A 24,868-nucleotide genomic window follows, 5' to 3' on the forward strand; every position below is an offset into this window, starting at 1 on the left:
TCAAACTCACAATGGAATAGGTCACTCACAACACTTCAAAAATCAGGTTTTGAAGTGGCAGACACAGACATTATAACAGTGTCAGTTCAAAGAAAGGAGAATCCCTGGTCTTTGGTGGAGAAAGTAGACAAGCCATGGGCATGGAGATACAGAGCAACACAAGAGGTTAAATCTACTCCTCTGCCCTTGAACTAAACCTGTGAGTCTTTTATACTGTCCTCTAATCCTTAGATTAGTTTCTCCACTTTGACTTTAACAATATTAACTGAAGTGCAGAGGCAGTCAGCAGACCACAGCTTTGCCAAAAATTCAGTTGAATCATTAAAAGTGATTTATAAAAATAGACCATGAATAAAAATCATCAGTCGTAATCCTCAACTGTTAAACTGTCTCTCTGCATTAAACACAAAGATTGGAATTTTTAATTCAAGGTAAACATGGAAAAGATCTCATGTCTATGTTCCTTTCAATTCAGCTCTCAAATAAAATCCTATCTCCACATGACAACAAATGGAAAAAGGGGTAGCTTGTGTGTTAACAAAGAACAGCTCACTCTACATAGCCTACATATTGCAATTTAATGCATTTTCAAGTATAAATTCTAGCTTTAGCATTATTTTGTAATCTTGAAGTGAAACAGTTTAGGTCCTTATTATCTGTTTTTCCTTTTTTCATCAACACAGCTCCTCCTAGGATGCAGATGATCCTCTTAAGTCATCTTTGTGCTGTTATCTCTGCAAAGAATGATGTCTGCTCCAGAACACTGCCATTGCTAATCACTCAGATCAGGTCTCTCACAGGTCTATAAGGAGGAACAGCACTGAGGGCAGGAGAATAAAGATGAGATTGTTGTTTCTCTTTCTTTTCAAGGAATCTATCTGAATACATCCCTTCACTTTCATGGATCACTTGTCCTGCCAAGGGTAAGTTCCACTGTGCAAAAGCTGCAGCTGCCTTGGCTTTGTATTGTCTGAGAAACAACAGAACAACATACTTGAGACACTGCACGCAGCACAGATGAAAAACAGCGTGAAGCAGATTCACAAATGGAGCTCTATACACATAACTCATGACAAAAAGTAGGGACCCCCATGTCAAAACAGGTAAGAAAGCTGTCTGAGACTCAGAGGAGTTAAAAGTGATTAAACATGAGCACAGCATCATGGGCTGTGGGGCCCCAGACAGGGTCCCTCAGGATGGCATCCCTTCCCTCCAGCGTGTCATCCACACAAACAGCTTGTTTGTGTCACAAACTTGCTGAAGGTGCCCTCGATCCCCCTGTCCTTGTCACTGACAAACAGTACTGGTCCCAGTTCCAGTGCCTCAGGAACACCACTCCCCACTGACCTCAACCCTGTGACTGCAGAGATGGAGCCAGTATTTATCCACTGAGTCAGCCACACATCAAACCCTTGTCTCTCCAATTTAAAGACAGGATGTCAAGTGGGAAAGTCTCAGATGCTTTGCACAGGTCCAGGTAGATGATGTCAGTTGCTCTTCCCTCATCCACCATTTCTGTAACCCCATCATAGAAGGCCACCAGATTTGCCAGGCTGGTGGCCAGATTTGCTGTGGTGAAGCCATGTTGGCTGTCCTTATTTTCCATATCCTTTAGCATAGTTTCCAGGAGGATCTGTTCCATGATCTTGCCAGGCACACAGGTGAGACTGACCAATCTGTAGTACCCCAGGTCTTCCTTACCTCCCTTTCTTAACACTGGGGTTATGTTCCCCTTTTCCCAGTGGGACTTCACTAAACTGCCACACCTTCTCAAGTATGGTGGATGGTGGCCTAGCCAGTTGCTCTGTCAGTTCCCTCAGGACCCACAGATTTATCACATCAGATAAATCAGGTTTGAGACCATTTAAGGAACCTGAAGGTGCACAGACTTGTGCACCTTCAGGTTCCTTAAATGGTCTCAAACCTGGTCTTCTCCAAAAATAAGCAGTGCTTCCCTCTCCTTGTCCCTGCCTTTGCCTCTGCAACTTGGGCCATGTAGCTGGAGAAGTTTTGGGTTGGTTGATTGAAACTCTTCAGCCTTTTTTAGAACAAGGCAACTCTTCAGAAGTTTCACAGGTTCTCTTTAACACCTCACTAAAGTTTAATGCCCTAGATGACTACACTCTGAGTGGCAGCTGGACAGACCATTAATCTGTTTTTAAGCCAACAAGGCTGCACCTCAAACAAAGCCCACCTCCTGCCTGTTCCCCCATCTCTGCTTTCCTGAACACATCCCCTCCTTCACTCACCCTACAACTCAAACTGGAGACTTCTCAAGGAGCACAAGAGATCAAGAGTAAGCTTAGTGGGCAGAAGTTCTGGATCAGCCATCAACCACATGTCTCAAACACATCACAAGTTTTTGTTCCTGCCCCCACAGTACTGGGAATTTCCACTCTTCTCAGCTGCAATACAAGCCAGGAGAAATGTATGGCTGTGCAAGCTTCCCCCATGGTTCAGAGGGACCACCAGCTGTGATTTGTGGGGTGCTGGTCTGGAGTTTCAGACAAAAGTAGTGCTACACCTGGGCAAAGTCCCACCTCCTCTGCTCAGCTGCACTCTAGGCACAGCTGACACCTGCACACATTGATACCTGAGAGAACTTGGAATCTTTTGCTAAGGCTGATTCCACCAAGGAAAAAAAAACAGTTCCTGAATGCAAAAGCCCTTTGAAAGAATAATTTAATCTTACTAATTTCTAAATTTACAGGAATAGAAAGCAAAGGCTGGTGCTGCAGCATTTGGAAAGGTTCTATTAGCAAACTGTTCTGGTTGTTTTAATGCACAAAAAAAAAAAAAAAAAAAAGGAAAAAAAGGAGGAAGGGTAGAGGGTAGAAATGATAATTTTCTTCTTTACCTGAGATGCTCCATTTAGGCAAGGAACTGAAACTGGGGTGTTCCACAGCTCCAAGCACTGTTCAGATGCTGTGTCCTGCTGCCCACTGGGAACCACCACGTGCCTTCCAAGCTGCCCATAGTCCACTCTGCCCCAGGTGAACACCCTGCCAGTTTCTAAACACAAAACACATTTCAAGATTACTTATTCACCAAGTTCCTGAAACTTGTGGATGCCAATTCAAAATCAGAACTTTTTAATGCATCTTATCTACAGCTTCAAAAGCCTGGTAAAAACTTATTTCTAGGAACAGAACAAAAAAAAAAAAAAAAAAAACTAGCTCAAGATATTATGTTATACTTTTGTGAAGCTACTCATTCTTCATTAACTTGTTTTCTAGCAGAATAACATCTGGATGGTGGCCTGGGCTGTAAATAAATTCTGTTAGTAAAACTGAATAACCTGGATATTCTGCATACAATAAATACACTTTAGTTAAACAAAGGACATATTTTAGGTTAATGGAAGCACAAACAAAACAGCTTATTCTTACACATAAAAGATTACAGAAAAGAGAATTATTTTCTATTCCCATTCTTTACCACAGACAACTCATTGCATGGCCTGCATTTAACAGAGTTTTATGTTTTCCTGATAGAAGTTACATTCTGTCACTACTGTTAGCAGAGCTATAGTCCTCAGGAGACAGCTGGTTAGTCAGAAGCACCAGCACAACTGCCATTAGGCATTGGAAATGCACAGGTTTGTTTTCATAGATATCACACCTTGGCCAAGGAAAGGTAACTTTAAATGAAATCAGCACTATATGGCTCATCCTTCTCTCCAAGGGTTATTATTCCAAGTGCACTGCTGCAGGACTGACACCAAAAACACCATTCTCCTGTATGGATAGCATCAATAAACATCCTTCTTACCTTTGCTTTCCTTGAATTAAAAATAAATAAATAAATAAATCATACCAAGTGACAGCTTTATTTTCTTAATGAAGTGACTAGGTCCCTGCAGATAAGCCCATCCCTTCTGGGTTTACAATTCTAAATAGGTATATACACACAGCAGAAGGCAAAGTCCTCAACTTGGTTTTAACTGGAAGCATCAGCCCACATTCCAGCCCAGAAAGAAACCTGCAGTGACCTTGAGTTATGAACACGCTTCGGCCAAGCCTCAAACTGCTCTCCAGAGCTGAACTCAAGTCATCACATTTATAGGCCAAAGGATGTGATCTGGGGAAAATATCACCCAGTCCTGCAAGTCAGCCTGCACACACACACACCCACCACACCTCTCCCTGCCCCACAGAGGGGCCAGGTGCAGGGCATATGGTCACACCACCCAAAGGTGACAACTGAGAGGTTTCTAAACAGATGCCAAAACACAAACCCTTGGAAATCTGAACACCTCCCTTTTCCTTAGGGTGCTGTTAAACTGTCTTCATAGGGACACAGGTGGGCACTGCTGGTTTGTGGAGTTTAAGGTGATAAAGCATTTTGTACATGAACTGGAAACCTCAGTTCATATACGGGAGTAGTATAGGCACTTTCCTTGGAAATCTGCTGGCAGTGACATCTTTCACTCCAATCACTGCAAGTTTTTCAGATGCATTCTCTCAGTTCACTGATATGCTTCCCCTAAAATAATTAAGTGATAAAATTAGTTGTCCTTCTCTCTCAAGGGCACAAAGCCTTTTTCCTTTGCAGCTTCCTCTCAGTTCAGGGAAAAGCTGAAAATAGTCACATACTACATTCAATACAAGTGAGGCCTTTTAACACAGTAGCTACTTTTTGTTAGGTTAAAGGATAAAAATAAATTTCATTAAGAGAACTACTGGTGTATCTTAGATTAGGAAGAAAGTTTGAGGTTTAAAAAACGTGCTTGTTCTGAAGTTAGTATATTTACTTTGCAATTTATATAGATCTCTGCTAAAAATATCTGCAGCTGCAAAAACATACCTAACAAATTTAAATATACACTAAGCTTCAGGCTTTTACATCAGACCAGGTTACTGCACTTCTACAGAACCCTATTAGTGGACTGAGAAAAGATAAGCAGGCTGCTCTATTTTATATTAACTACTGGAACTGAAACTGAGTTTTATGAAATCTAAAGCCAGAAAGAATTTTTGTAACATCCAGTTAGACCATTAATATACCACAGGCTCTCAAGCCCTACACAGACATTGCTGTATTGATCCCAAGGACTATAGCTGAATTAAAGCACTTCAGCTCTCAGAAGCCAAAGGTATCAAGTGCCACTGGCAAAAATATCAGCAAGCTGCAAGGCCTCTGAAAAGGCAAGCTTTGAATTGGTAATAGAGACCCAGATCCTCACACAGTCTACAGCACCAAACATACATAGAGGCAACAAAGGTTTCTCTCAACTCAACCTTTTGGGGGAAAAAAATCCCTCCTCAAATGAATCTGGTGCTCTGTCTGGACCCAGACATGAACAAGAAACACCAGCCACTCACAAAACAAAAATGAACCTTTGCACCTCCCCACCAGAGTAATGCTCCAGTGCAACTGGAGACTGCAAGCACATATGAAAGATTAAAACAGGAACGATGCTTAGCTGCAATAAAACACCTGCCACCCACAGATTCTATTTTCTTTCACTGAACAAGCTAGCAAAGAATCACTTACACATGCAAAACCAAACAGAAGCCTTAGCAGAATGTAAACTATTTCTGTAAAACATAAATGTAAAATGTTTCTGATTACACACACAGGCCACTGCAATTAACTTTTTTTTTTTTCTGCCACAATAAGGGAAACAGGTTTCAGGTGGTTATTAGTACTCAAGCATGGCGAACATTGATTTAAAAATATTAAAGCCAGATAAATGAATTTTTGCTCTTAGGAAGAATTTCTTGAATGCACAAAGATAAGTTAAGCAACCAGTTCCTTCTCACTGCTCATCAATGCAGTTCTCAGTTCTTTCAAGCCATATTCCTTCCCAGACTTGTTCCTGTTTGCTGAGTATTCCCCATCCCATGCTCAGATTCCTGCTAATAGTCAATAATTTCTATTTTTCAGCCAAAAAACAATTGCTCAGGGATCCTTTAAAAAGAAAAACAAAACCTCAAAGTACATAAATCTGTCTTTTCTGTGAGAGAAACTACCAGAAGCTGATTTAGATGTGCCTTTTCTATGAAACACTGATTATACTTTCAGAAAACAAACAAAAAAAAACCCAGTCTCAAGTGGAAATTTCAGGCTGAGGCAAACACCAATGCATGGAAAATTCCGCCAAAGGTTAAAGTCTCGTCAAAATCCCAAGGAAAAGAAAGCACTGAGCTATGACAGAAAGCACTGAGCAATTGTAATGGGAGGTATTGCTACTGTGCTGCTTATAAAATAGATGGTATTTTAAAATGTTCTAAGAATATTTGAGAAAAAGACATTAGTCATACAGAGTAAGGAGGTTGCAGGATGAATTACTTAAGAATGAAGGGTGATATAACGAGGAGGGTTGGTCTAATATTAGACTAGGACAGATTTTAATTAGAAGTCAAGAAAACATACACACTGATGAGTCAACTGGACAGAGTACATCTGCCATGGAAGTGGCTGAGGCATCAGAAAATGTGGTATTTCAGACCAGACTCAGTGCAAGAAAAGGGCACACAAAAGGCAGGAGTTACTTCTACAGCTTTTGTAGAAAGAAGGGTACAATACTGGAAAGCTTTTCCAGTTCATCTAAGATACTAACAATGCTTCCTAAGACCTGGATCTTGCCATGCTCTGAGCATGGTGCCTCCAAAAGGCATTTCAATTCCTCTGCTGTGAACATCCACATTGTCCCAGATGACTTCATAGCAACTGTTCATTTTTTCACCAGGCAAATGCTACATCAAATAAGGTCCAGAGGGTTCAATACCATTTGGAATTAAGGAGTAAGAGATATAAATTCATGCATCCTGTGTTATTCCAGTTCACACAGTACAGGAGCTCAGAAAGCTGGAAAAAAGAAGACAAAGGGGAGAAGGATTTTAAGAAAAAACTTTTTGACAGCTCCTTAAGTAAACACCACAAACAACAGTACTCTACATTGTTTGGGACTCTACACGATCATGCAGATGTGGTTTGCTCGTGCTCTTTGAACTGTAGACACAGCAGTCTGCATCAGTGTACACACAGCAGCAAATCACCCAAAACACATGCTCAGGTCCCTCACAGAATACAGATGAAGGTACATACATATTCAAGGGCTTGAATACAAACCACTCTCTGAAAGGTTCCTCTGCATTTTCTTCACATCATCCTTCTGTCCTCATGTATAACAAAGCACAGACAGTTGAGAATGTCCTCAAAATTACAAGTTCATAGCCTTCAGAGTACTGCAAATCCAGCAACATTGCATAAAGCACTTCTGTTTGCTTCCTGCCTGACAGTGTAGCTTTTCCTGTGCTGTTTTATACTGCTACTGAGACTGCAGAGCATGTCATTTTTCCCTTTTAGCACTTTTTTAATCAAACTGCTCAGCCACATAAGTGGAAAGAATTAGCAATAAAAAAAATAAGTACATTATTTCTAAAAACAGATTGGTTGTTTCTCAGTAAAACACAACAGACAAATAGGTACATTACAATTTACTTATTTTCACTGGACTCAGATTTATCTTTATATCAATTTTCCTGTTTTAACATAATAACATGCACTAGTGTTATCTCCTTGAAGTCTCTGTTTGGTACCAAGACAAGCTTTGAACTCTCCTTCATAAATACTAGATGAAAGAGTTCATCTAGGCTATCTCAGTTCATGGCTGCATTAATGATTACTTTTCAAATGAACTCTGGATATTCACACTGAATGCTTAATCTCAGGCTTGAAATATGAAGTTCTATATAAAAAATTCTTAATGCCTCCTTACACATGAAAATTCACAGGAGCAGGCATTAAAAATTGACATTTAGAGGCTGCCTCTTGCCTCCCTCCCTGCCCTACACAGTGTAACACTTCTCACAAATCTACGGATCTCTGCTATCCTTCAGAAAACCACTGATGTCCTTGACCCATTCTGAGAAATTTCCTCATCTGCCTAGAAATAGCCCTTGTGCAGAAAAACCTAACAGAAAAACATCCATCCATCCACCCTAAATTCTTTATTGGTTGAAGAGAGCTTTAATTCAGCAGCTGGAAACCAGGTATCCTCACACCTGCACCTGTGCATGGTTTCAGTACAACACAGGGAAAATCTGCCCTGCAAAGGTTTAAATGGCCCCCTGATCCTTTTAACACAGGAGCTCAGCTGTCAACATCTCTTCACACATCATCATCTTCCCATGCCCTCCTTACAAACTGCTGCAACTTCATATAATAGGGCACTCCTGACTTTTTTCCCATATTCATTCATAACAGCTATTAAGAATGTATCACTAAAACACAAATCTATGCACAGTATTGAGGTCATGCCTCATCAGGGAAGTCCAAACAAAGCAGCAAAAGTATTTCAGGGCTGACAGCAACAGAAAACTAGAGATATTTCCATTGCCACTTTCAGCCTTCTGCAGTCACAGGCTGCAATACACAGCTGCTTCAGAATAGTCCATGGAGCAGCCACACAACAAGCTGCAATCACAAGGGTTTCCAAGCACTCTTTGAAGAGATTTAAACCTGCAACAAAAGGCCACAAGTGCCACAGGAAGAGAACCATAAGGGCATCACCAGTGCTCCTATAACAGCTATGGATTTGCCACTTAGAACTCCTATACTCATCAAGAGGGCCAAAGATTCCTGCCTGCCCGAGCTACATCAGATGACCCCAAACCTGGTGATCAAATTTAACCACAGGCATGTGGGCAAGACAAACTGACAAGATTTCACATCGCTACAATCAGAAGCTCATCTGTGATCCAGCAAACAAATGGCTTCTCACTGTGACCCATTCTGATTGATATTAAAAAAGAATTATTTTCTCTCTCTTTTCTTTTTTATCTCCTTTCAGAGCATCCTGGTGAGATCAAAACATTGAACACCCAAGGACCTGTATGAACACAGGTTACAATGGAAAATACTCAGTTAAACAGGTGGAGCTTTGAGGATGTGTGAGACTCACCAAGAGAAGCCACCAGGACTGTGACAGTCTAACACAGACTGAAATCCTTGAAGTGCAGAATGGGAGCTCCTTTGGCAACAGTTTACACCAAGAAACTTTGGACCCAAATGGTTTTCTCCCCACTAGGCCACCTGCACTCATTGTGCTTGAACTTATTGTGAAAAAGAAGGGAAACCAGGCTAAGGAATTTATCTGGCTGAAAAAAAAACCCTTGGGAAATGGGAGCTTGGCTACAGAAAACACTGCTGAAGGCAGTGCTGTATTAACTCAATTTAATATTCCATATGATAGGCTAGGCATAACTTGCCATTTCCATGACGTGCTAAATTTGTCATGCACATTTCCAACAGATCCATCTTCACCAGCACTTTGGACATCTTTAAACACCTAAACAGCTTTGACTTTCATTCACTAAAAACATTCATACTCCTCCTTTTTTGCTTCCATAGTTACACCAAGTTATGTCTCGAGATGGGCAATGCTCTGTTAATGGCATTATTCACATACTTAACAGCATGCTTCACTGCTTTGAAAGACTGAATAATAACTTTGAATGTGGCCAATTCCAGGACTTTCCAGATGCTTTGGAAGTCTTTTCTCTGGTTCAGGTTTTCCATGGGACACATGGCCATTTTTAGAGGAGAGACTGGAAATATAAAGTACCATACAAAGCTCTGAATAAACCAGAGGAAAAACTAAATTGTAACAACTTAAATGCATGTGCAGTTGTGTTCCTACTGCTGATATCACACAGATATATCATCCTGGCTGAAAGAAGAAAGTGGGGGGATGTCATGAAATCCATGCAATCATGAAACAAAGCTGGGGAAGGGGGCTGGGGGCAAAGGTGGGATTTTAAAGCACTTATCAGACTTTGCATTCATCCTGCAAGGAGAGAAAGTTCCCTCCTTATTTCCCTCCACTCATGATTAGAGAGTCATGACTGCTTCACCAGCTGTGCCTCTGGCTTATTTTAAATTCAAACTATGATACATATCTCACTTTTAGACTTTTAATAGCAATGCCTTAAAATGCAGATTGCTGGCTAAATTTAGTTACATGATTAAAAACAAATCTAACTCATCTCTACCCAGCAAACAGAACTGCTGCATTCAAGGTTCAGTAGAGGACTTAACTCTTCAACTAAAAACAAAGTCCTAACAAAAAGCAGGGGAAAAAAAGGAAATTGAAGCACAATTTGCTGATGTCTCCAAAAAAGCAAGATGCATAAAACAGTAAGCAGCTATGGAAAACTATCTGCAAAAGCATCCTTGTATATACCATAGGGTTTTTGTTCAGTACTTCTGCAAATAAATTCTGCACTATGCTACTACAGCAGTATGAGTCATACACTTTTACTGACATTCTATATTTATATCTCCATGCCCTTCTGCACTGTTATATGCTTTCTTCCATACAGGCCTCTCTAACCTGGAATTTCCTTCCTTCTGCAGCCGAGCATCTCTTCCTCTAACATTCCCCAGAAAACTGAAAAGACATGCAGGTCTTTCTGGACACCATTTTGGGAAAACAACACTTGAAGTATCATAATATGCCACGTGTGCTTCTGTTTCCAGTTGTTTTCTTGTGTCCGATTTCCTGATTTTTTGTCTGTAAAAGGACTGCTTAGATGTTTATCCCCTTTGAGGCAAGGCCCAGGTCCTGCTTCATTAGACTTAACACTGTGCAGTGCTACAGAAAATCTTACTCAGAGATTACAAATTACAGCATAGGCATGTTTTCTAGACCCTTTTGTGAAAAGCAATCCCTCTAGCTGCAATGTTGCAAACATTTGTGAATCTGCCTCATTTGGAGAACTCAAGATCCTGCTACTCTCAATATCCCATCACCATCTGAGCCTCAGAAGGAACAGCCATGTGCATACAAGAGATAAACAAAGGGAAGGTAATTAAGTTCCCAGTGCTAATATTTACCTTGTCAAAAGGCTCAAGGGCATGCTGTGGAAAGGCAGACACAGAAAAAGCAAAAGAAATGCTCTGGAATGGCAGCCTGAAAGAGAGGTGGGCTTTTTCACTGTTGGCCACAAGATGCATTCCCAATCATCAGACACCAGTTGCACAAGAGATTTCACTAGATAACAAGCCTCAGACAGAAATACAGAAATAAAGTGTTAGAAAAGCAGTCCTTGGATTTGCTAAGTGGCTTGAACTTCCTCAGTCACTGCAGAAGCAGCCGAGTTCTACATCCCATGGAGTTCAACCCTAACTATGTGCTATTCTTAAGAAATAAAGTACAAAGAGGAGAACAGTACCACAAACCCAACAATGGCACCTCCAGAGCCTCCCAGGAGATCACCCGCCTTGTTCAGAGTCAGAATCATTACAAGAGAAACTACAATTGACTAAGACAGAGTGGGCTGTGCACCTCAAATAAAGAGCAGCGTTCCCACTGACAGGAGGAACAAAACAGTCTAAAAGAGGATGGGAAGGAAAATTCATACTCTTTGAAGTCAAGAGATGAATAATGAGCAATAAGGTGATGTATTCTCTCTGGAATATCATCCAAATTTCTCCCACCACCCACAAGAAAGTTTAAGAGTTGGGTAAGGGGGTGGAGGAAGAAATAAAAGCACAACACAAGATTCCACCTGGGTATGGCAAGATCCTTAACATCAAGGAAACTGCAGGGAGAGAGTGGACAAAGGTGTAAATGGTTGCATAATGAGCAAAGCATCCAAATGCCACTTATGCCCTAAAAAAACTTCCATCTTTTACAAGGGGACACTATCAAGCTAGCAGAGTTCCTTTTGACTCCTGACTTCTTGTGTCTGTCTCTTACTCTTGTGGGGTGTTTTCAGCATTTCAGAGCCACGGACACAGAGCACGTCTAAAAATGTAGAAGTATTAAAGACACGTTACTAATGAATGCAGTGCAAGTCTGTCCTGTAAAAGGATCTGAAATTCCCAGCCAAGAAGGAATGATGCTAGTGAGATTTACTTCTGATGCTTACCCAGTGAAGCAACAGCTGTCCACAATTACATCCACAGAGCTACAACATCTGTATCTGCTTGCAGTGCCAGCACATCTATGCTTAAGGTTTACCTAAGTGTGTGTATGAACAGGGTTGTAATGTAAGTATTGATAGTAGTAGGCTATGCAGCCTGTTCCTAACAGGGGCTTAGGTTTAAAATTGAGAAGGGAGAAATAAAAGAACTTCTCATTAGGAGTAAGGAGGGGACACCAATGAAGAACAAAAAGCTCCTGTTTTTCCAATACCTTCTTTTCTCTGATGTTACAATGGATATTGATCAAAAGAAGCTGTACCCTTCTATTCATGCTTCACACAATTCAGTGAGATAGGGCAGTTTCTAAAGAAACCATGAGTTTTCTCCTGTGCTAAAACAGCTTTTCATCAACTCTGTTTGAACGCTGCTCTGGTGAACTAGAGGAATTTTAAATACCTACCCAGATTTTTCAATCACACACAGCAGAAGTTGGTTGTATTTCAACTATCAGCTTCTACCAGTGTGCATGGCCAGAGCATTTTGGGGTTTCTTTGGCACTGTGTGTTCTGTTACTCTCTGGCAAAGTGAACAAGCAAGAAGAGACAAACAAAACAGGATTTAACACCCTCCTTTGTACTGCGTGACTTGTCAGGATGATTCTTCAACCCACATGAATATCTAGTAATCCACACTGCCACCCTTTTATTGTCCCCACAGCCTGACCTTCACTTCTGGATGTTTTAGTGTCCATTTGTCCTCAATGAACAGCTTCAGCTCCAGGCACATGTGTCATTACCAGGCACAAGCCTGAAATGTGTGTAGAGGCAAATTCCTACAAAATATCCATCAGCTACAAGATCCAAAATTCAAGATGAGAAATGCCAAACTGATTTTCAGTTTGCTTTCCATCTTGGGGTGGAAAGGACAAGCAGGAAAACATTCTCCTTAAGGACTTTCTGTATGTATATTTTGGGCAGCTCTCTAAAGGTAAATTTTTGAAAATTCTAGAAAAGTTAAGATTTCCTACACTCACAAGAAAAAGATATTAGCAAAAGTGACATAAAGCACTGTCCCTGAATAGATCGTTGACTACACAGTGTTTTTTAGATTTTTTCTTTTAGTTAGATACAGAGTAAAACAGAGAATGAGTCACCTAAGGAAATCCCACCCCTCCTAGGGTTTTTCTCCTGCATGAATCAGATGCTAATACCTTCTATTCCTCCACGTCTTTGTTCCCCAAAAATAAACCACTGTGATTATTTTCTTGTTACCTACTGTGGGCCCCATAATACTGGATAGAAAAGAAAGCAAACCTGAACCACACAGCCTCTTAAATCCAGCAGAACATCCCAAAACCCTAAAGTGTATCCTAAGCAATATAGAAAATGTAACTCCCCTTCATCTGCAGAGTTTAATCTCAGCTGTTTTTGATCCATAGAGAATATATGTAGCTACCCTGAGAGACAATGAAGTCCGGATAGGAACTAAAAAAAAAAGAGGGAGTTCACCCCCAGTTTCAACCAGCACACCACAAGCTGTGATTCCTCACAACTGGAATACTTTAAAGAATAAAAACCACACACTCCTGGCAGATCTCTCTATACTGCCCAAGAAGTATCAGAGCCATTCTAAAAGACTCATTCCTGAAAATTTACAGCTCTTGATAGATCTCCTGTATCCTACAGTATCTTACATCAAATTATTTATTTCAAAATTACTTCAAGGTAATCGTGAAAGGAACAATCTATGTAGGCTTTATGGATATTTTTCCTGTTTGTGTCGAGGTTTTTAAGAATAAAAAATGTTCCTGAAAAGTACTGTTTTTCAGAAGTACTCAACTGCCACTCAGCTCTTAAAAAGCCCACTACCTATGTTTGAATAGTAAGCCTCATTAAACCTGAATAATTAATTACTAAACAAGAAATGTCACTTAAAGATTATGAAAACAAGTATTTAATGGCCTTATAATACTACTATGGCTAAATAAGATCAATGGACTTACATGCATAGATGGTGCTCACATAGCTGCTTTCAGAAGCTGAGCTTAGAAATGCTTAGCTTTGTAAATGCCTAGCTTTCAATGAAGTTATTTGAAAATGCAGTAGCCACCTGTCTTCTCAAAGACCAATAAAACTAAGAGGGCCAAGTACATATACCTTGTTCTTGGCAATCAGTTACCATGCACGCTACTTCAACTACCAGGTAATGATTGGTTCCAGCTTCTTATTCCATACCAAGTGAGTGCAAAGCACTTCTACCCTTCCAAGGATTCCAACTTTGTCTGAGACCATGTTATGTTCACTTTGCACAACTGCAGAAATTCTGAAGTGCAAATTCTCACTGTTTGTTGTGTGGATCACATCACACTAAGAGCTTTGAGTTGCCAAAATTTCAATCAATCCCATCATCCTTTTACTACGTGCAAACTATGTCATATGATATGATAATATCCAAAATGAAATTGTCAATTTTTTTGGTCCCCCACTTAGATCTCTGGAAAAGGGTATAGGGAAGAACCCCCCAACCCAGTCTTCCAGTCCATGCTCTTTTTGCTGGATAACAGGTCTAATACAGAAGCATCATTGTAGACAGCTGCTGGGACCCACAGCACATGAGAGCCTTGAAGCTGAACTAAAGGCTGAGAGGCAAAAAAGGAGGTGAGTTATAAAGTATCTGGCCCAGTCTGTCATAGCAGCACACAACAGTGGTCTTGTGAGTTCTGTATTTGGATCTCACTCTATTATTACCTATGAATATGGAACTTGGAGGCAGCTAATGACAGAAGTTAAGAAACAGTGAATTTTCTCTTGCCTTTACCTTTGCTTCTTTTCAGCTTCAAACAGGTGAATTGACAGAGACCCAAGTACAATGTCAATGACTTCACTATGGTTCAGGAGAAAAGGTTTGACATATAACAAAACAGAAATAGTCAATCAGAAGAGCAAGTGGCTTAGATAGTGCCAGCAGTTCCAGCTGCAAGCAGTCAGAAGAACTAAACAGACAGGGACACTTATGGCCAAACTATTCTGAATTTAAGGAAATTTGTATCAGCTCTGTGCCCTGGTTTCACAATAGCTGTGAGAGGGGTGGTGCTTACAATGCAATTATCATCATTACTTTTGCAAGAATTTAATTTGCTTTAAGAGAAAAATAATTTAAAAAAAAATAAACCCCCAAGGAATAGCTCAGAGCCCACAAGGTGACCTTCTCAGCCCTGTGACAAAACTACAGCTCCTCTCCCACTGTTGCTCTGGTGCTGGAGGATACTGAAAACAGAACAAACACCACATTTACAGATTTCCTGCACATAAGCACATACTTATTAACATATCTGACCTTGCTTATTATATTTGCTAAAGAGAGGGCTAGCCATAAACTGCAGCCATCCAACCACAGAAACCAAAGGGGGGAAAAAAAAAGGAAAATTAGGGAAAGTAATTAATTCCTTATCTCACCCACTAATGACTTGAACAAAATCTATACCAGATCCACATTTTAAAGCTATAATTTTTTCTGAATGCTTTTTAAAGATGAAAATTCTGTCAGATTGGGACAGTTACATTATTTAAGTCCACAACAATCACTGTTCCCACTAGTAAAAGAGAAGATATGACACACACCAAAAAAAAAAAAGGGAGGGAGAAATTCAATATAATAGTCCCTCTTTCCACACATGTGGCCTAAAGCCCCACAACATAATGCTGAATGATGACTGAGTCATTTTCCAAACTCCTGCAATCATGGAGTACTTAGTAAAATACATCTGGACAGGACTAAACAAGTGTGAATCACAGAACCATAGAATCATTAAAGTTGGAAAAGAACTCTAAGATCATCAGGTCCAACTGTCAACCCAGCACCAAAGCCATGTTCACTGAAACATGTCCTCACATGCCATATCCACGGGTTTTTGAATACTTTCAGGGATGCTGACTCCAGCACTTCCCTGGGCAGCCTGTTCCAAGGAAGGAACAGGCCCTTCCATGAGAGGAAGCCATAGCCAGAAGACCCAAGGCAGATCCAGCAGAAGCTCCAAGACAGACCAGCCTTACCTACCTTATCCTCCCCCTCTGCTCTGGGAAGGGCACTCTGTGGGCTGCCCCATTCGTAAGAGGAGCAGAACAGATGGGAAAATTTTTGATAGTTGTTTTCCTTCTGTTAAGCTCAATTTTACTCATGAACTAAATTTAACAAAAATCCATTTAAATCCTACTCTTCCCAGGCCATCTGAATCTCCCTGTGCCAGTGCAATGTCACAGCCCACAAAGGGAATTTCAAATATTGAGGTAAGTTTCTGTGTCCCTAATGCCAATCACTGATGTTTCCATTTCACAATGAGTACCTTCAATCACAGTGACAGTTTAGCATCTTCCTGACAACCTCCTTTTTCACACAGAAATGATATAAGATGGCATGCACTTCTTACTGTATTTACTGTATTTATTTACTGTACAACTGGAAGTTCCTAGCAACATGGAGAGGTAAAAGAGGGCTGGTGACTGAAAAAACAACTCAATTACTCAAAGATGATGTTAGGAAGATTCTGTGACAAATTTTTGCATATAAACAACTCTCAACTTGATAATAACCTTTCAGAACATACCTTCAGTTCCCATTGGACCCAACTTCCTCTTCAGCGACCAAACCACTGAATGAATTTCTTCAAGACTTTTATCAAAACCATGTAGAAGTAACTCCCAGCAGGGAACAGCAAGAACAGGAGTGTAGAATCACAAAGCAAACACACAGACACCTCTCTTAACTTTTTAAGATTAAAAATAAAGCCAAGTAATGATGCCAGCCCATGAAGCCAAAGAAAAATGCCAAAATCTTCTCGGTATTTACAGCTAACTAGAACAAAACTTCAAAATAATCACTCTGGAAGTCAAAACACCAATGAGATGAACATGTGACAGAACAAGGAGACAGCTCTGAAGACAACACAGAAAACAAGGAAATTTCCATATGCATCTAGAATCTTTCATCCTGTTATTGCACACTAAATTTCCCATTGTTCCCAGTGTTCAGGTCTGCATTTTCATCCCCAAGTTTGTGCATTTCTTTCTCTCCTATTACCATGCTCTGCACTTTATAATCAAAAGCAGGAACTTCAAGATAGGCCCTGAAACTTCAAAATTTACCCCCAGGCAGGTGGACAAAGGCTTTTCTTTTTTGAACACTCATTTCTTGAATTCAAGTTGTGCTTCAAAGAAGCTCAAGGGTACCTATCAATCAGGAGGTTTTGATTAAGCTATTTTTTAGTATTTCACCTGTATTCCCAAAACCCAGCTTCCTTCCAATGAAATGCAGCTCCCTCATGTAGGGCTCCAGTTTCAAACTCTTGGCTGCCGTTTCTAAACAGAGACAAGCATTAAAACAAAAAATTATATATGATATATGATATATATACATACACACAAATAAGTATTTGCTGTCCTAGGGAGCTGCTGAAAAATTCAAGGCAGAGAAAGTCTGCTTTCCAGAGGAAGGCTGCAGAGCCTGGATTCAAGAGCAAACTGGAAAGGACCTCTAGTGGGCTGAGGCTGTGCTGCTCGGGTGCCAGACACGTCCTTCCCCTTCACCTCCTGCAGCTGCACAACTTGCCAGCAAAGCCCAGCAGCTTTACCTTGTGACTGCCATCAGAAAAGGCAGCTAGAGGTGCAACTACAGCCTCTGTGAAAGACTGAAATGCTAAAGGTTAATGACTCAAACAGGATCATTAGAAATGTCCTCTCACGCTGCTCTCGGTGCTTGGAGGGACGTGCTGTCATTTGCTTCAGAAAAAAACAGGAGATGGTTTCTATTTTACTGTGTAGGTCACTAACAGGTCAGACCCCTTCAGAGTGGTTCTGTGTGGCCTAAATGATGTGACATCAAGAGACATTCAAAGATGCACAAATTCAGATGCACATTTGGAATGAGGATTCAGAATATTATTCAGACTATGTCACAGCATTTTGTTCTTCCAAGATTTTTGAGCTGTAGGCAGTTTTGCACAGGCAGCAGAAACACTATTTTAACTGCATTTTTGAAGTAACTTTCTGAGTGAAAGAGCTTGGAATTCTCTATCTGAGCTCAAACAAAGCATAACTTCATGTGACACAATGTGACAAAGATTAGGGAATGTATTCAGGAGAATATACAGGTAATAAACCAGGCCAGATTAAGGAAGGTTATTTATTAGGCATCACAGTTAAAAAGAAAATATCTTGTTTGGAATGGAAGTTGATGATTCACCTCGAAGTCTTGAAAATACCTCTTTTGCTATATTTAGGTTTGCCTTCAAGTCAGACTGGTTCTATCACTCCCCAAAGTAGACTAATTTACATCTTCAACATTACAGGCCACAGCTTAGCTCTCTTTCAAATGACCTAAGCAATAACCTCCCTTTCAGCAGTTACCCTCAAAGTGTTTGCATTAACTTGAGAGGGACCACAAATTAAAGCTGACATTGTTAAGGAGAGCAGTGCAAGACAGCTGCTCATTATTCAAAAACAGCATCACCTACACTGCAGTGGTGCTCCCTGTGCCATTAAGCAGAGTGATGGACAGGAAGCCAACCTTGTACAAAGGGTTGTCTGATGAGAACAGCACTGTTACTTGGAGTCCAAGGCCACAAAAATGCACCTGGTTCAGTCTTCCACATGCAGCAGCAACAGCACTGCCCTGCTATTAATGAAAAGCACTCCTGAGAGACACTTGGACCAAGATTCACACAGAAAATATAAAATAAACCAAAGACACCAGCAAGTTCATCATCACCATCAGAGACCTGATCAAAGAGCAACCAGGGCTTCTCAACCTTCATCTTTTTGGACCAACCATCATCACCTAGGACCACCTCTACTATCAGAATAATATAACTTACTTTGAAAGAGTACTGGTGATGGCATGAAGTCTAACTGTGCTTCCCTCCTCTGTAGGAAACAGTAATCAAGGCAGGAAAAGAAAGCACTTGTCTGTCTTGAAGGGTTCTCTGAGTTATTTTACAGTAGGAGTGTGTACAGTGGAAATAGCCCCAAAAGATACCTCTACAATAAAAAGAATAAGGAACTAAACTGATGAGGACCAGTTAAAGGTAAGGATTAAAACCACAACATCTTGTGAAAATACTCCTTAACACCTTTAAGTCAAGGAATTAATTTCTCAGGAATTAATGTCTTGATTCCAAACTGCTTTACGATATAAACAACAGCAAATGAAAAAAAGAGTTGATCAAACTCCAAAAAGAAATTACAGGAAACCTCTGCTGAACGAGGTAGAACATGAAAGAGATATGAAAGAGATGCAGGTATTAAAGTGATTTCAGATGCAGTTAAAATCCCTTGTAAAGAGAGAATGGGGAAGAAATTAAAATAGTTCTGAGTTTTGCTTTATGGTACAGTACAAAATTTTGCCAGCAGCATGAAGGAAAAACAAAGCAAGTCTTAAAACAGGCCAGCTTACATAAGAGGGAAAGACAGAAGACAAAAATATTTATGCTGTGTTCCTTTTTACTGATAATAAACTCGATAACTTGCTTGGACTCACTTTAAAATTGTCAAACCACTGCAACCATGAACCTGGCAACTATTCCTCCAGGTGGCTGCTTTTAACAATATCACTCTCATTTACTTTTCACTCCTCCATTAGTTCTGCAGCCAAGGACTGCTCACCTGGCAGATAAAGATTAAAATGTCATTTTGAAATGGCAGAATTTGTGAATTTATGCATTGTGTGTCCAGTGTTTATCCACCCAGTTCCTTCCTGTCCTTCCAATGAGAAGAGTTTTTAGATACTGTCAAGACAGCTGCAATAACAAGTTTTTCATTATTACTACTATGGCCAGGATTAATGTTCTGGGAAAAAAAAAAATTCAAACAGAACTCTGAGTATTTGTAACAGCCTCTTAAAATTCAACTACCTTCTGTGGCAAACACTACATGAGAATTTAGATACCGTAACCAACTTTACCAAATTTTGCATTGTGGTGGGATTATTAACTAGAAAAAAATCTTACTCATTCTTTCATGCAGCAAAATCCCTGTACACTGCAATGTCTTTCCAAAGTAAGTTTTTATCTTCCACAATGAACAAAGAAGCATCATACTACAATATCTCTTCCTTCAATTTTCCTGTGTCCAAAAATCCCTCTATTTTGCCTCCTATCCACTAATTGGGGAACTCCCCAGAGTAAAGCAAGCAGGAAATTATTGTATCAGTATCTCTAAAGTGAAGTGCATGCAGCCCTAGGTATTTAGAAGACAATCCACTGGAGGGCAGGATAAAAATTACATATAAATATTTTAACTTATTAATAAATTATTAACGGTTTTAATTATTTAAGTCAATAAAGTAATACTTTAAGTAGTGTTTATCTCATCCTTTGTAAAATTTCTATCGTACATATTTTTCAGTTTGCATATTACAGCATTATATGTCTATAATTTTTAAATAAATACGTGTAAATATATTGGAGACTGCATGCTCAAAAAACAACTTTAGTGATCCATAACATTTGGGGATTATTGGTTTATGACTTCAGCACCAGGAAACTGAAGCAACATTTCCTCCTTTGCTAGAAGGAGGTAAAAATACTGGTGGGAAGAACTGCATGCAGGGGACAGCTCTCAAGTGGGCTGCATTTCTCAGTTATTCAGCTGCAAGTTTAATGCAGCAAATGATTTTCCAGAAAGAGTTAAGTGCTCCAGCTCACACTATATCTAGTAGCTGAACAACCCTTGAAATTCCCATGGGATCCTGATTGGTGTCTGGAGGCTGCCAAAGGCCATTCAAAATCTTATTCCAGATGATTTAGGTTCAGGTCCATTGCTTTTCAAAGAGATTTAAAATTCTAAATACATAAAATACAGTTTCAGCAATAACTTGTGCCACTGCATCACTTGGCCAGTTTTCTAATGCAGATGTAGAAAGTCAGCCTATTTTTAAATAAATTCTTTTTAAACATTCACTAGCAAAACAGCCCTGCTAGTCCCTTGACACACTTCTTGTTGTTGTATAAAAACACCTGCTGAAATACTCCATGTCTGTAATACCCACAGATAAGTATCAAGTAACTGAAACACCGAAGTTACTAAAACTCTGGGGAAATTTTATTTAGTGGGTATGCTCTATTAAGAAATAGTGAAGGAAAGCAAACCAAGTTGACAAGCCTCACTCTTTAAAAATCAGGTTATCATGACTAATGGCTTCTTTCTACCATTTCTCTTCCAGTGAGGATGACATCAAGCACTTAATTCAAGAACTACAGATTTTGGGATAAATTCTTTCACTCCACCTGAAAAGTTTCCAAGCAGCTCATAGCACTGATTGCAGCTTTCAAATTTTCAGTATAGCATCATCTAAAAATCAGAGTTCAGACATTTCTTATAAATAGCTAAAAGAACAGCTGATGTGGATTTTTTTTACACACTTCTCTCACATACACTGATATCAAACAATGAATGCTATAAAACAGAAAACAACCAGTTTGTTTTTCCAGTCACACATCACAGCTCTGGCTGCTTCTTTTCCTCTATGGAAGACTTCCACCCTCTTGTTAGCCTTAACTATGGCACCAGACACTGTGCAACAGGAGAAGCAAAGAACACAACCACAAAATAGCTTCAGATGCCTGTCTTGCCTTTCCATCTCATCTACCTTTCCCCTCCTGACTTTGTGCTTCACACTTGGATGAGCTTCATCAGCTCAACCATCCCTTTACACATGAATGTCACTGTTACACAACCTTCCTCTCCTGCCCTCCTAGGTAAGAATCTGACCCCACAGCCCTCCACATGTGGCAGCTTTCACACTGTCCTCATCACAAAGATCTCCAGGAAAGGGCAGCTTCAACATGAAATCTGCCTTCGTTTTCATCTTCGGGGAATGCTCTTCAAGTGTAACGAGGCCTCTTTTTAACCTGTCTTTTCTAAATATTTTCTGCCAGCTTATTTTAGTTTACTGATATTCTTATGAATGTATTCTTTTCTTTGCCCTTAATGCCCTACTGAAAGAGCAGCCAAAGGATGTCTGTCCTCATCATTTTTCAAAATACAACTGAACTTGGGTGACACTGCAACACTGTGTGGCCAGCCACTAGCAGTGAGAAAGAACACTGCTTGCCTGAAACAAAGACAGCTTACAATCTGCTGTTTGGGTGCCATATGTTACTGCTTTTTAAATATCCTACCTGTCCGTGCCACCAGGTGGGTCCAGCCACTCCAAACTGCTCCAATCCTTTCATGTGAGAAACACTGAGGGTCAATCTTCTTGGGCTCAGCAAGAAAGATGTTCCTGCTCACCAGCTGCCCGTGTTTGTTGCTGCCCCAGACATACAGATGTCCTTCATCTACAACAGACAGAGAAGTAAAATCTGTTTAAAGGTGTACAGATCTAATACCACCAGATTCAGGCTCTGTCTCCGTTCAGTGATGCTGAGGAAAGAGCATTTAATTCAATTTATGTTCTCACTGTATGCTTTTTCCCACCATTCTTGCCCATTGTAACTGGGTTATCAGAAATATTTGCAAGGGCCTTAACAACACAGCCTATTTTCTGAGGGCTACACAGACTCCCTGAAGCAGTGAGAGCCTTCAGGTCAAACAGCCTAGATGTTTATAACAAAGACTAATTTTTATTAAAAAACTAACCCCAGTAGTCAACTTGTCTAAGTAAAAGAAAATCAAAGCATCTTGGAGACATTCACTGAGCAGTCCCTCTCTGTCCAGCCTGTCCTTGCAGACCAGCTATTATTTCCACTCCAAAGCTTTGATTACATCCAGTAAATAACTTTCTGGACTGCAGCAAATAATTCAAAGCCTGGCTGGCTGCTCTTGCTCTGCTTTACAGTCTCCCAGCCTCTCTGCAAGAGCCAGACTCACAGTTCTGCTCATACCAATTCTGCCTCCTTCAGCTTCAGCAAATCCAGTAAATCCCCCAAAGCAAGGACAGTCCAGGGCTCCTTGGCTCACCTTGCACAGTCACTTCCTAAAGGAATTGGACATGCAGCTCTGAGCACACAACTGAAACAGGCACCAGCCATCACAAGGCAAAATTAAAATATTATTGTGCCTCAAAATCACACCAAACAACACCTGAGAGACTTCTGTAAGTGGTCACTTGCCTTCCACAGCTCTTTTCTAAAACAAGTATTAGTTCAAATGCACACTCCAGGATTCCAAGCAGGAATAAATCTTTTTACAGAAATACCCACAATCCTTTACATCAATGCAAGCTGGAGTTGCTCACAGCCTAACAGCCAATAGACACTGACACAGTGACTGCTCAGATGAGTCCTTCAGCAGACATGACATATCATTAGTTCCATCTTTTCAGGACAAAACCATTCCTCCCAGCTCCTAGGCCTCCACAGTAAAAAAAAAAAAATCCACAAAAACCACTTGACAACATGAGCTGTCAGGCCTCCCTGAAGCCTTTGCCAGCCTGCACAAGCTGGAAGTGTAGGAAATAAATCTTGCACACCTGATCTTGCACATTATTGTGGGCCCAGAAAGACTGGAACCCATGTAAGTTCCAACAAGGAACTGTTTGGAGCACACTTCCACAACACTCAAGGCATCAGGATGTCTCAGGTCAGCACTGAACTCACTACAAGCACCATGACAGAAGCAAATTTTTTAGAGAGAAAAGAAGTTAAAAAAAAAAAAAAACTAAAACTTGGGCTGTAGTATATTTAATAACCTCAGTTTGGTAACAGCAATAGAGTAAGTCAGGAGAATTCCTCTATACTACTGGTGAAAAATAGGCAAGGAGTGGGAGTGGGGGAGAAGCCAGCGCTGACAGTCATCTGCAGGACTTCCCATGTTCCTCTTTAAAACAACACAACTGAAACAAAAAGGAAGAACAAGTCAAGCAATTGCAATGTTGTTGAGTTAGGGATGGAATGAATGACTTCAGTTATTAGAAGGTGAAATGGAATTCTTTTGTTAGGAAGAAGTTGATTTTTATAGTTTGATTTGCTAAGCTGATACTTGATTAGTTTTAAAGTGAAAACTTTTCACATTATTGGTGAATTATGAATAGCATACTTTGGAGAACTATATTTATAAATAACGGTTACAGAAAGAGAGATAATTGTTTGAATTTTTTTTTTAATTTCTTATAGCTTCTACACAGCTTCCTAGGATTTTCCTGGGAGAACTGTGTTTCTCTCTGTTTAGAGGATATGTAATTACTACACAATTGTTTCATTCAAATATTCAAATTCTCCACTAAAATTATTAAATTCCTTCCCAGCATGAAGTACACACACCTGGAGAGGAAAAGAAAAAATAAAAGGGTGACAGAAACACAAAGGAAAACCCTGTGGCCATTCATATTCCACATTAACAGGCATTGCCTCTGTCACCTCCTTTTACAGAAGGTGTATTTGCTTTATCCTGGCAAAGTCACATGCTCAACCCTTATCTCATCTCTTGAGTAGGTCTGAGCAAAAACTTAGACACTAGACTTAGATTTAGCACCACATTCTCACCTCTGGAGGCCAGTTTGGATACCAGTAGACTCTACCATCCTTTTTTCCAAGGAGCCCCCACCCATGTCTGTAACAACCCACATCAACAGCTATGTCCCAACCCTGCCTGGCTGCAGATATTTGATATCCCACCAGCAGGTGACTCATGGAACAGAAGCAAAGAAAACTGCACCACAGTGCAAAGCACTCCTAGAAAAAAGGGCCCATTTAAATAAAACACCCTGCAGCAGTATCTTTATTATACCAAGCATCTTCAAAATACAAAATATTTAAATAATAACTATCTTGCAGGATGAAGGGCAGCAACACATCACATTATAAAAGTATTTGGCATTTATTTTTTTCAGTCTTGGTCCCACTGCTGCCAAATAGACCTCTCTCTTAAATAAAAAGCATAAGCATGAAAGAATAATCTGCTCACTGTCTAAATAGAGACTGCCAATTATCTAAAGTAGATTTTATTTGTTCTTACAGTTTGTCTTCACTAATCTTGCATACACTTTGCATCTCTGAATT

The 24,868-nt window shown here is 40.1% G+C and overlaps 1 protein-coding gene across 9 annotated transcripts in view; it reads right to left on the reverse strand.

Moving 5' to 3' along the window:
* The window catches only part of SERGEF (secretion regulating guanine nucleotide exchange factor), a 152,240-nt gene that overhangs the window by 119,354 nt on the left and 8,018 nt on the right, over nucleotides 1–24,868 (reverse strand). For all 9 annotated transcript variants that reach the window (XR_009486867.1, XM_059848977.1, XM_059848984.1 and 6 more), the window contains exons 8-9: nucleotides 22,049–22,207; nucleotides 2,858–3,012 (exon numbers count right to left, since the gene is read on the reverse strand). Coding sequence is in view for 8 of the 9 variants with exons in the window: in XM_059848977.1 (XP_059704960.1) it covers nucleotides 2,858–3,012; nucleotides 22,049–22,207 (314 nt within the window). In the remaining variant the exon portion in view is untranslated. The remainder of the gene's footprint in view (nucleotides 1–2,857; nucleotides 3,013–22,048; nucleotides 22,208–24,868) is intronic.

The sequence above is a fragment of the Haemorhous mexicanus genome, chromosome 6 (assembly GCF_027477595.1).
Source record: "Haemorhous mexicanus isolate bHaeMex1 chromosome 6, bHaeMex1.pri, whole genome shotgun sequence".
Lineage (NCBI taxonomy): Eukaryota > Metazoa > Chordata > Aves > Passeriformes > Fringillidae > Haemorhous > Haemorhous mexicanus.